This window comes from Alexandromys fortis, unplaced genomic scaffold, assembly GCF_014885135.2.
Source record: "Alexandromys fortis isolate MF-2015 unplaced genomic scaffold, M_Fortis_MF-2015_v1.1 scaffold_408, whole genome shotgun sequence".
Classification (NCBI taxonomy): domain Eukaryota; kingdom Metazoa; phylum Chordata; class Mammalia; order Rodentia; family Cricetidae; genus Alexandromys; species Alexandromys fortis.
The window spans coordinates 277,072-288,942 of record NW_026068283.1 but is presented as its reverse complement, the minus strand read 5'-3'; the positions used below and the strand labels follow the sequence as shown (position 1 = coordinate 288,942).

The window sequence follows — 11,871 nt, the reverse complement described above, 5'->3', positions numbered from 1 at the left end:
CTCCCTCTAATCCCGCACTTCTTTCACCTTCGTAGGAACCCACCTCCCCTCTCTCACATGCTTCTCGGGTCCCCCAGATCTCCGGTTTCTATCTTCTGCAAAGCTGGCCGGAGATGCCTTGTCTTAGCTGCTTCTGCTCGTGCTCCTCCAGTGACTTTGGCTCGAGGGCGCCACCGTGTGGCCAGCAGTGGGGCCTTGAGGGCGGCGAGGGTGAGCGACTAAGCAAGTGATGGCTGTGGTGTCCCACGCGACATCCAGAGGTAGTGCTGTCCACGCCAATGTGAGGGCACGTCTCAGATTTGGTGTGGGACTGTCTGACACAGTGAGATTAGGAATGACAAGGAGGGATTAAGCGGGACTGTCAGAGTGAGGTGTCATGTGACACTGAGATTTTCGGTGAGACTGTGAGCCACTATGTGTGGCACTGGGTCTGAGAGAGAAACTTCCTGGAGCCTGCCCGTGCTGTCATGTGTATGTAAGGAAATCACATGCGTCACCCAAGTGATGGCACGAGGGGAACCTGGTGTGCTCAACTGTGTGAATGTGTGTCTGCGACACTGGTGATCACGTGACACCGAGAGGTTGGCCTGTGTTTGCGATTGCCTTTGCAAAAGTGGTGGTTAGGAACTCAAAGGTGAGTGAGGAATAGAGAGACAGCGTGTGAGCATTTGTAATACGGACTGTGAGGCCCAACAAAGACCCGTGTGTGTGTGTGTGTGTGTGTGTGTGTGCGCGCGCGCGCGTGTGTAAAACGTGTGTGTGTGTGTGTGTGAGGACTGTGTGCCATGTGTATCAGGAAACTGACCAAGAGTAAACATGGCCACACACAGGCACCCGTGGAAAGAAAACCATGTGGTCCTGTGCTGCACTAAGCAATGGAGCACTTGGCAGACATTCTGAAGGAGTTATTGTATGTCACCGTGTGAGTGTTGAGAAGTGAATGGGACCTTCAAGAGAAGCTAAAACTGCACGTGTGGGTGGAACACACACGCTTGACGCTCTAAGATAGGTACCTGACTGCAGTGGGGCAATCCGTCCTTGCGACGGCATTGAGCCTTGCGTCCAGCACGGTAGCACTATCCAGTGGCCCAGCAAGGTAGTGAGCATCCCTGTGTGGGTGACTTGAGTCTGTGTGCCACTGAGTGAGTCACTGAGATGGGGGGATGCTGAGGCGACTGCTTTGCGTGTGAAGCCCGGAGAGGTTGCATGGGACACCCAGGAGAGGTTTATGTGCATAAACACACACACCTAAAGGGTGCATCTTTTCCTGCCAGAGTGAAAGAGGGACCCCAGAGAGAGACACGTGGGGAACAAGAGTGACCGAAAAACAGGGAGAGAGAGGGAGAAAAGGAGATACATAGCAAGAGGACCCAGAGAAACAGACCTAGGGCGTGGAGACAGGTGGTGCCTAGGAGAAGGAGGCGGTCCTGAGGGGCTGCACCCCAGGGGAGAGGGCGGGACTGAGAAGGGGACCAGCCGCTGCCTCTCTCAGCCTCTGTCGCCCGCCAGTCATCCCAACCCTGAGCTGCAACAGGTAGGAGGCTCCTGTCGGGGTCCAGTAGCTGCTTGGTGGCTGCCATCTGTCCGTCCGCGATTGAATGAGTGAATGGGTGAAGGAAGGAATCAATGACTTTATAGTTCTGTGTGTCCATCATCCTCTCTGTCCTTCTACTTATTCCTCACCGCCTCTCTCCTCTTTCCTTGTTCCATTTCCCTTCTAGCCCTGCCGTGTCCTCCTCTGTCCGGGTCCCTTCTCTCCTGTCTCCCTGTCTCCTCTGTTTCCGATTCCCCTGTATCTCTTTCTTCCCTATGCCCTCCTTTCCCCTCCTCTCCCTCTCGTCTTCCTTCATCATCTCCCCCAATATCTCTGTCTCCATCTTCAGTCTGTTTTCCTTCTCCAAGCTTGTGTGTCTTGTCCCTCTGCCCCCTCCCCCGGCTCTCCCTCTTGTCCCCCTCTTTCTTCTCAACGCCCCTTTGCAGAGCTGGCTGGGTTGACTTGCCCCAGCCCTCTCCCCGGCCTGCTAATGAGCAGAGGAGCCTTTGAGGTAGCCAAGGCTGGGGCGGGGGTGGGTCCCCGAGGGTGGCAGAGGGGGGCAGCTGCTGCTGAGGCCCTAATGAGGCCTCCTCTGCGCCCCTCCCGCCGAGATCTTAATTCTCAGTTCTCCCTGGAGTCGCGGCTAATTGGCCTGGGGAGCTACCCCCCTTCCTGGCTCAAGCTCTATCCCCAGGGGGTGAGGGCACCTGGTTCAGTAGATTCTGATCAAGCACCTGTGGCCCTGTCCTTCTGGCCCTGCCTCCTCCACCTGCCTCTCAGCCTCCCATCTGTGTCTCCCTCCTTCCTTCCCCTGCCCCCTCTGCTCTTCCTCCAGAGGCCTCTTGGTGGGTATCCCCATCCTGGTACCCCTCCATCTTCCTGTCCTCCTCTTGGGTCGTCACCCCAACCACTTCTCCTGTTACTGGGTCGCACCACTGCTTCTCACTACTCCCCGGGGGAATCCAGACGTGTTCCAGGCCCCAGGCCCCACTCCTGCCAGGCATTTAACCCCTTTTCTGCCGCAGCCATGTCCAACAACATGGCTAAAATCGCTGAAGCTCGCAAGACCGTGGAGCAGCTGAAGCTGGAAGTGAACATCGATCGCATGAAGGTGCGCAGACCCGTGGGGGAAATCGTTTGTGTGTGTGGGGGGGAGTGGGGGTTTGCTCCAGGCTCTGTTGGGGGAGGAGCCTGGGAATGAGTGGGAGGGTGGGGCTCGACCAGGGGGCGTGGTCAGATAAGGAGTGGTCAAAATACGGGGCGGGGATTTGGGCGTTCCCCCAGGGACCAAGTCATTAGGGCGGGTCAACTGCATCTCTACACCTCGCCTGCAGGTGTCGCAGGCGGCTGCTGAGCTTCTGGCTTTCTGTGAGACGCACGCTAAGGATGATCCACTGGTGACTCCTGTTCCCGCCGCCGAGAATCCCTTCCGCGACAAGCGACTCTTTTGCATCCTGCTCTGAGCCCTCAAGACAGCTTTATCCTCCCCCGCAGAAGTATGAATCCAATAAACTTGATGACTTGGTGGTGCCTGCACTTTAGGGGAAACGAGGCACGGGCAGAGCATAGGGGCCACCTTTGGGGGAGCCTGAGTCCGTCCCTTCTCTTTCTTTCTGAGCGTGTGTGGAGTGTGAGCGGTGTGGATGAGAAGCACTGCACCCCCACAAGTAACGAGTACTCAGCCCTGCTCCTTTTTTCATTTCCCATCAGCTTGAGAATAGCTGAAGGAACTGAGCCGTCAAGGGTGGTCCTCTTAGTTATACAGCTGAGAGGTCAAGAACTTCAAGCTCCCTGCAGCCTAGCTGCCTCATCTCCCGCACTCCCTCCTAGTGGGGACTTAGGGACCTCTGCTCAGCCCCTGAAAAATCCGTCCAGGTTTCACATCTTGTTGTGCCTACCACTGGCTTACTTTAAAAAGAAATATTTTAATTATGCATATGTGTGTCTGTGTGGGGGTATGTGCACATGAGTGTGGGTGTCTAGAGAGGCCCGAGGAAAGGGTGTCAGATCCCCTGAAGCTGTAGCTAGAAGAATTGTGAACTGTACTATGTGGGTGCTGGGAATCAAACCCTGATCCTTTGGAAAAGCGGTATTTGCTCTTAAGCCACTGAACAAACTTTCCTGAGCCCCCCCTTTTTGGGGGGCAGGATCTCATTTCATAGACCTGGCTGTCCTGAAACTTGCTTTTTAATCCAGGCAAACCTCGAATTTACAGAGATCTGCCTGTCTCTGCCTCCTGAGTGCTGGGATTAAAGGAGTGCACCAACTTGCCCAACCTCCCCAACTTTTAGGTACTCAGGATTTGAACCCAGGGCAAACAAGTAAGTTATTTACTGCTGAGTCATGCCATAGTGACTCACTGGGGGATTCTAGGCAAACGCTTCCCGTTTAGCGATTTCACCAGTCCTCATTTTACCCTTTCTTTTTTTTTCCTTTTTCTCAGTTTTTGTTTTCTCTTGAGACAGGGTTTCTCTGTGTAGCCCTGGATGCCCTGGAACTCGCTCTGTAGACCAGGCTGGCCTGGAACTCAGGGATCCATCTGCTTCTGCCTCCTGAGTGCTGGGATTAAAGGCGTGGGCCACCACACACTGGCTCTCCTCTTAACTTCTTGTTTAGAGATGGGTTTCACTGAGCAGCTGGTGCTGCAGGCCTCTCTCACCTTCTCCTGTCTTCATTCCACCCACTCTTCCAAAGCGCCCCTGGATACACGCTCTGCGAATAGTCCTGGGCTGGGGTGCAGGGTTGATAAAATGTGGGAACCTGGATAAGAGTCATGTGCTTAGATGACAGGACAGACAATCACTCAGAGCTCCCCTCTGCACCCCCTGCTGTTATCCTAATTTGGGGTCCTGTTTTTTCTAACTGTGAGGACAGAGGACCCCTGCTGCACTTCCCAAGGCACTCTCTGGAGCAGTATGTATGTGGCTTGCCCTTGTGGTTGGAGGCTATTTTTGGCCTGGATGATGGTTAAATATGTTGATTTGGTTGCAACACAGAAATGATATTTCTCATCAAAGTACTTTTTTCCGGCTTCCCTGAGGGTAATTTTTTGTTTGTTTTGTTTTTCGAGACAAGGTTTCTCTGTAGCTTTGGAGCCCGACCTGGAGCTCACACTGCAGACTAGGCTGGCCTCCAACTCACAGAGATCCACCTGCTTCTGCCTCCCGAGTGTTGGGATCAAAGGCGTGCACCACCACTGCCAGGTTCTTTTTTTTTTTTAAACATGGGGTTTTGCTATGCAGTCCAAACTAGCTTCAGACTCACTATCTTCTTGCCTCAACCCTTCGAATGTTAGGATTACTGGTGTGTGTCGACATGCCTGGCCTTCCCTGGAACTTTATAAGGCTTCAAGCTGGACAAAGCTCCCACGGTGCCTCGGTGAGCCCTTGCTATGTGGCTCCTCCTTGGGAGGCACCCACAAACAAATATCTGTTTTATCAGTGACAGACAAAAGAAATGATTGCACCTGGATCTAGCTTGGGGAGTCAATTAGTTTATCGAGGTCACTTACAGGAACGTTAGTGACTCAAAGCCAGCCACATCACCAAAAATCCACCATAGTGATGACTCAGGAAAGCTGTGTCTCTGGAGCTCCCATCCCTATGTGTGGTCAGCTCCACGAAGGGGCTCCTTCCCCAGCAACTGTTCACTTCTTCTCTTCCCCGCAGAGGGGCCCTGGGAATTTAATGAGTTTCTGAGCTTCCTGTGCCTCGAAGTTTCCTGTGTTTTAGGATGTTCTCTCTTTCTCCGGAGGATGACTTTGGCTGGAGGAAGAGTTACAGAGCTGTTGTTTGAGGAGTGTGAGTTGTCATTCCCCTTGGGGGCTGCTTAAGGACTTACAGTGGGATGAAAAAGGAAACGTTGCCATTGAAACTAGCGAGGGGCTGGGCAGTGGGGGCACAAGGCTTTAATCCTAGCACTTGGGAGGCAGAGGCAGGAGGATCTCTGTGAGTTAGATGCCAGCCTGGTCTACAGAGCGAGTCCAGGACAGGCTCCAAAGCTACAGGGAGAAACAGAGAAACCCCATCTCAAAGCAAACAAACAAACAAAACAAAAGAAGAAGAACAACAACAAGAGGAAGAAGAAACTAGTTAAGGGACTAGGACAATGGCTCAGGTAGTGAAGTGTTTGTCACAGGAATAAATGGGCCAGAGTTTAATTCCTAGCAATAAAGAGTTGGAAATGAGGCCAGGTGGTGGTGGTGGCGTATGCCTTTAATCCCAGCACCTGGGAGGCCCTGTGAGTTCCAGGTCAGCCTGATCTACAAGAGCTAGTTCTAGGACAGCTAGGACTGTTACACAGGGAAACCCTGTCTCGAAAAATCAAAACCAAAACAACAACAACAAAAAGAGAGAGCTGGGAATGGGGGTTGGAGAGATGGCTCAGAGGACCTGGGTTCAATACCCAGCAACCACACGGTGGCTCACAACCACCTTTAATGAGATCTGGTGCCCTCTTCTGGTGTGCAGGCATACATGCAGGCAGAACAATGCATACATAATAAATAAATCTTTATTTTAAAAAAAGTCTGGGAATGGCGGAACACAGTTGTAATCCCAGGCAGAGACAGACAGGTTGCTGAGACTCACTGGCCATGCAGTCTAGCTAAACTGGCAAGCCCTAGTTCTAAGGAGAGACCCTGTCACAAAAAGGGGGGTAGGGAGACTGTGGCGGTGCACACCTTTATCCTAGGACTAGGGAGGCAGAGGCAGGCAGATTTCTGTTAGTTCCAGGACAGCCAGGGTTACACAGAAAAGCCCTATCTCAAAACAAAACAAAGGAAAAAAATGGTTTTTGAAGAACACTATCTGAGGTTGTTTTCTGGCCTCCACATGCACACATACATGTGTATATGTGCACCTGCACGCAAACATTTACTGTGCACACAAGGACATGCTTGTACACCTTTGCACTCACGTATGCATACATGCACACTTGAGCAAACATGCACCTATGCACATATACATATGCGCATGTGCACACGTGCATGCGCGTGCAGACACACACAGAACCAGGGGGGAAAAGGCTTTACTTATTTAGTTCAAAACCACTCTCCTCAGACTCCCTTAGACCCCACCCCATTCCAGAATCAGGCATTTTTTGCTGATGGAGACTGGACTCTCAGACTCCTGAAGTGGCTTACTGGGGTTTCCTCCCCAGGAGGTCTTGGGGGAGTCTGGCAAATGCATCGGATTAGGGTCCCCTGGGCCCCCGCTCTGAGCTTCCTGTAGAATGGAGACAGAAGCAGCTGTAATTACATCTCGCTCCTGCCCCTACCTCTCTCCGCTCCAGCCTGCTTGCATCATGTCTGTGGGAGCCACAAGGGAAAAGGGGGACAGAGAGAGAGAGCCAAGGATGAACTGGGGGTGGGGAAGGATACAGGGCCCAGACTACAAGGCTTGTGGATCGCCAGAAACCCAGCCCTTTGCAGCTTAGAACCTGAAGGAATCGGAGCCCAAATTTTATTTGTTTCTTTCATTTTACATTTTAATTTATACGTATGAGAGTATATATGGAGGTCACAGGACAGCTTGTGAGAGTTGGTTCTCTCTTTCCACCATGTGGGTCCAGAGGAATGAAACTGAAACCATTAACTAGGCTTGGTGGCAGGCGCCTTCCCCTGAAGAGCCATCTCACTAGCTCTCCCATTTTCCCTCCCTCCCTCCCTCCCTCCCTCCCTCCCTCCCTCCCTCCCTCCCTCCCTCTCTCCATCTTCTTTCCACAAGGTCTTACTTTACTGTGTAACCCGGGCTGATATGGAGCTTGCTCTGCAGTCCCAGCTGACAGAGAAGATCATGGACCATTTTACTTCTGCCTCCTGAATGCTGGGATTACAGGTGGGGGGAAGAAATCGTGCCCCGCCCCAGGCAGGATCTAGCCTTGTAGTCTTGGCTGGCCTCAAAGCCCCCAGCAATCCTCTTGCTGCCTCAGCTTCTCTGATGCTATGATTACAGATAAACACATTATGCCTCATCTTTTTTTCTTTTTCTTTTAGTTTTCCAAGACAGTTTCTCTGGGTAGCACTGACTATCCTGGAACTCATTCTGTAGACCAGGCTGGTCTTGAACTCACAGAGATTCGCCTGCCTCTGCCTCCAGAGTGCTGGGATTAAAGGTGTGCACTACCACTGCCCAGGTTCGTTCTTTCTTTCTTTCTTTCTTTCTTTCTTTCTTTCTTTCTTTCTTTCTTTCTTTCTTTCTTTCTTTCTTTTCGACAGTTTCTCACTCTGTAGCCCAAGTTGGCCTTGAACTCAGAGCAATCCTTCTGCCTCCTCAGCCTCACAAATGCTGTTTTTTCTTTTTTTTTTTTTCTTTTCTTTTCTTTTCTTTTGATACAGGGTTTCTCTGTGGTTTTGGACCCTGTCCTGGAACTAGCTCTTGTAGACCAGGCTGGCGTCTAACTCACAGAGATCCTCCTGCCTCTGCCTCCCGAGTGCTGGGATTAAAGGCGTGCGCCACCACTGCCCGGCCCAAATGCTGGGACTGGCATTGTAGACTCCACCAGGCTCTCACATTCCAGGGTCTTCCAGTCCCGTGAGGAAGGAAGCCTAGAGTATTGGTTCCTTCTTAACTTGTAGGTCTCTCCCCGTTGGGACCATCGGAAAACACAGATATTTACATTACAATTCGTAACAGTAGCTACATTATAGCAATGAAAACAATTTTTTTGTTTTGTTTTGTTTTTGAGACAGGGTTTCTCTATGTAACTTTGGAGCCTCTCCTGGAACTTGCTCTGTAGATCAGGCTGGCCTCGAACTCACAGAGATCCTCCTGTCTCTGCCTCCCAAGTGCTGGGATTAAAAGTGTGCACCATCACCTGGCACGAAGATAATTTTATGGTTGGAGGTCACAACAACATGAGGAACTCATGTTGAAGGGTCGCAGCGTTAGGAATGTTGGGTACCACCGGTGTAGACTATTGGGATATAGGGCCCTTCCAGACTGGAATCTGTGTGGTTTGAACTTCCTTGCTGCATGTTGTTGGCCTTGGTGAGGCTGTTGAGAAAGCTCTGGGGGCTGGCCAGCAGAAGGGAAGCCAGGAGACTTGGGGGAAGGGTGATAGGAACTGGGAAGATCCAGAAACCTGAAGTGGGGGCAGGGAGACAAGGCTGGTCCTAGAGTTAGAGCTGCCAGAAGCGCTGGATTAATTATCTCATTAGCTATAGAGCTCCTGACGGTATTGTCTCTGGTCACCCCTGCTCCTTCCTGCCACCAGCTCTGTGAGGTCAGCTTTGGGGACCAGGATCTAGCTGGGGTCAGACCCAGGTCAAGAGGTGTGTGGTGGTATATGCCAGAGAAAGTGCTTGCTTCCTATCTGTCCCTCCCAGCCTCCCATCCTTGGGCTCTCCTTGTCCTTTCTCATTAGTTTCCTCCTCTTCATTTTCCCCGTGTGTGAGCCGAGCCATGCTGGACTGGCTCGGGAGGCCTGGGAGTGAAGAAATAGGAAGGCCCTAAATCAGGCTGAGCCAGGCAGATGCAGCCCGGAAGGGTCTAGCAGCTTCTTGAAGCGGGGCCAAGGCAGAGCCAGACAAGCCAGGCCTAACAGCAGGCACGGGCAGCTGGTGGCGTGGATATGGACTGCATGGGTTAAGTGGAGCACAAGCTTCCAGGGCCTGCACCAGGAAGAGAGGGACAGGGACTGAGGAGTCAGGGCAGGTGGGCCCAGGGTGAACAATAACTCAGGCAGGCTCTACACACCATGCGGCAGTGCACACCCTCAGTGCACAGCGTCTTCCGAACCCCTCTATGTCTCTCCAACCTTGGTACACAGTGATTGTTAGGTTTGTCAAACCCACAATAGTGCCAGCAGCTGAGAAGAAGGCAGGATAAAGAGTCTTATTTTACATAATACTCCACGGCTTAGGCATTTGTTGAAAATCAGGGGAAGCCTTTTCCTAAGATCACGCAGTGAGTGGTGAGTGGTGGGGCACCTGCCAGCAAGCCCAGGGACCTGAGTTCAATTCCCAGGACTCACATGGTGTAATGAAAGAGCCACCCCACAAGCTGTCCTCTGACTTCAGTATGCCAAAGCATACACAAGCTCAATAAACACGATATAAAAATTAACCTTTAATCTCGACACTTGGGAGACAAGTAGATCTCTGTGAGTTCCAGGCCAGCCGGGTTTGCAAAGGGAGTGCCAAAACAGCCAAGGCTGCAGAGAAACCCTGTCTCAAAAAATCAAAAACAACAACAGACATTGTGAGCTATGACATCTTTTTCTTTTATTTATTATTTATTTATTATGTATACAATATTCTGTCTGTGTGTATGCCTGCAGGCCAGAAGAGGGTACCAGACCTCATTACAGATGGCTGTGAGCCACCATGTGGTTGCTGGGAATTGAACTCAGGACCTTTGGAAGAGCAGGCAATGCTCTTAACCTCTGAGCCATTTCTCCAGCCCGAGCTATGACATCTTAATACATGTCTGCAAACATACCTATGAACTGGCAGTATATACACCCTCACACATGTCTCTCCATGCACAATACACTGAAGCAAAACTATATCCACGGAGAGCTGGGGAGAGGGCTCATTGGATAAGAACACTTGTTCTTGCAGAGTACCTGGGTTTGATTCCCAGCACCCACATGGAACTCCACTTCCAGGGGATCCAACATCTGCTTCTGACCTCATTGGGCACCGGACAAGCACATGGTGCACAGACATACAAGTGATCAAACAGTCATACACAGAAAGTGAATAAATCTATTTGGGGGGCCAAATTATATCTCTGTATACCTGTCCATACCTATGTACCACCTGGCCATATCTCTGTACACCCTACCTGTGAGCCCTACGTCCTTGCTCTACATCCACCTCACAAAGTAGGCAGCTTTGAACCTGGCCAATGAAGACCTGGAGAAAACATCCATAGAAGCTGTACAGTGTTACACACACACACACACACACACACACACACACACACACACACACACCACTCACCTTAACTTACAGTCTCACGTGCCAAGTTCCCGGCTCCCATCCTCCTCTCTCTTTGATCCCCCATTTCCCATGTCCCTCACCTCTGGGGACCGTGTCTCTGAGTCAGTCACCATTCTCTGTGCTGTCTGTCCTGTTCTTCCTCTTCTGAGAGCCCTGGGGTCCCTTGGGGAGGTTGAGTCCTCTTGCCTGTGGTGGGCAGAAAGCGATCTGCTGAGTCACGCTCCCAGGGTAGCTCCCCACACCATGCTCTGTTCTTAGAAGCCGTGTGAGGGTGCAGATGGCCCACCCCTCACACGAAGACATCTGGTCCATAGAGCCATGGGTAACATAGATTTCCCGGGCCCCTTCGTCCCCTCATCAGGAGAGAGCTATGGTTGCTGTTACCCTACCTGCTTCTGTTTATTCTCTAACCTTGTGAGACAGAGCCCTGTGTAGCTCAAGCTGGCCTGCGATGCTCTGGGTTGTAGCTAAGGACAAGCTTGGACTTTTCTGATCCTCTTTCCCACACCCCCGGAGGGGCAGGATCACGGGTACACAGTCCCACGCCCTGAGAGATCTACTTCTGACCCAGGAGCAGGGCAGCGGTACCTAGAGCAGAGGCTGGCATGCACTGGGTATGAGGGGAAATCATGGCCTAGGCGGGTACAGGGCTTGACCGAGGTCCCTGGGCATAGCAGCCAGGGGACTTCCCGAATGCTGATGGTGATGGGGACAGGAAATCGGCACGAGAGAGCTCCGGGAAATGGAGGTCCCACCTCCTGCTAGGAACTCCCCTGATGCCAAGACAGGACGCCGAGCCTGCCAGGCACCATCCTTCATTAATATGATGTGACTTCCTGAGCTCCCTCTGCTCTTCCTGGGAACCAGAGACTACGACAGGGACCACATGGCCCTCGGGCCTGCCTCCCTGCTTCGGGCTTTCCACCCCCCAGAGCAGAGCTGGGTGGTCCTTAGGGATCCCCAGAGTGCCTGGGACTGGGGATCCATCCTGTCGGAAACTAGGGATACCAGCTGGGTGGCAGCTGGCCAGGGGTGATAGGAAGATGTGGTCATGGGGGTGGGACGCAGAGGGCAAGGCAGCAGCGGCCTGAAGTCTAGTCTAGTCAGGAACACTCCTGCCCTGAACATGAAACAGTTCTGAGCAGGCCTTTTCCCTGCTACAAGGCAAGCCTGGGGTGGGTGGGAGGCTGGCCACACTCAGCCCCATGCCTGGGGGCGGGAGTTAGTGGGACCCACGCCCTGCAGGAGGAGACTGGAGCGAAGCAGCCTTCTGCCCTTGCCTGGTACCGTCCATCATGCATCAGGAAGGTGGGTCACACTGGTATAGAAATGAAAGCCAAGTGGCTTTGAAATCTTTTTAGTAAGCGTCTCCCTGAAAAACAAGGGGTCA

General features: G+C 52.2%; 1 protein-coding gene across 1 annotated transcript; it reads left to right on the top strand.

Annotated features, from left to right (window-relative positions):
• Window positions 1-2,321: 2,321 nt before the first annotated feature.
• On the top strand, window positions 2,322-3,025 carry Gng8 (G protein subunit gamma 8). The gene is made up of 2 exons (XM_050132211.1): window positions 2,322-2,645; window positions 2,869-3,025. Exons 1-2 carry the CDS (start codon window positions 2,562-2,564, stop codon window positions 2,995-2,997), a joined length of 213 nt encoding a protein of 70 aa, XP_049988168.1. The 5' UTR covers window positions 2,322-2,561; the 3' UTR covers window positions 2,998-3,025.
• Window positions 3,026-11,871: the final 8,846 nt, after the last annotated feature.

What these genes read in the sequence shown, in the direction of transcription:
- Gng8 (XM_050132211.1), top strand. Translation starts at nt 2,562, where the DNA reads ATGTCCAACAACATGGCTAAAATCGCTGAAGCTCGCAAGACCGTGGAG. An exon ending in TGAACATCGATCGCATGAAG is followed by an intron (nt 2,646 to 2,868) that starts GTGCGCAGACCC and finishes CCTCGCCTGCAG; the next exon opens with GTGTCGCAGGCGGCTGCTGA.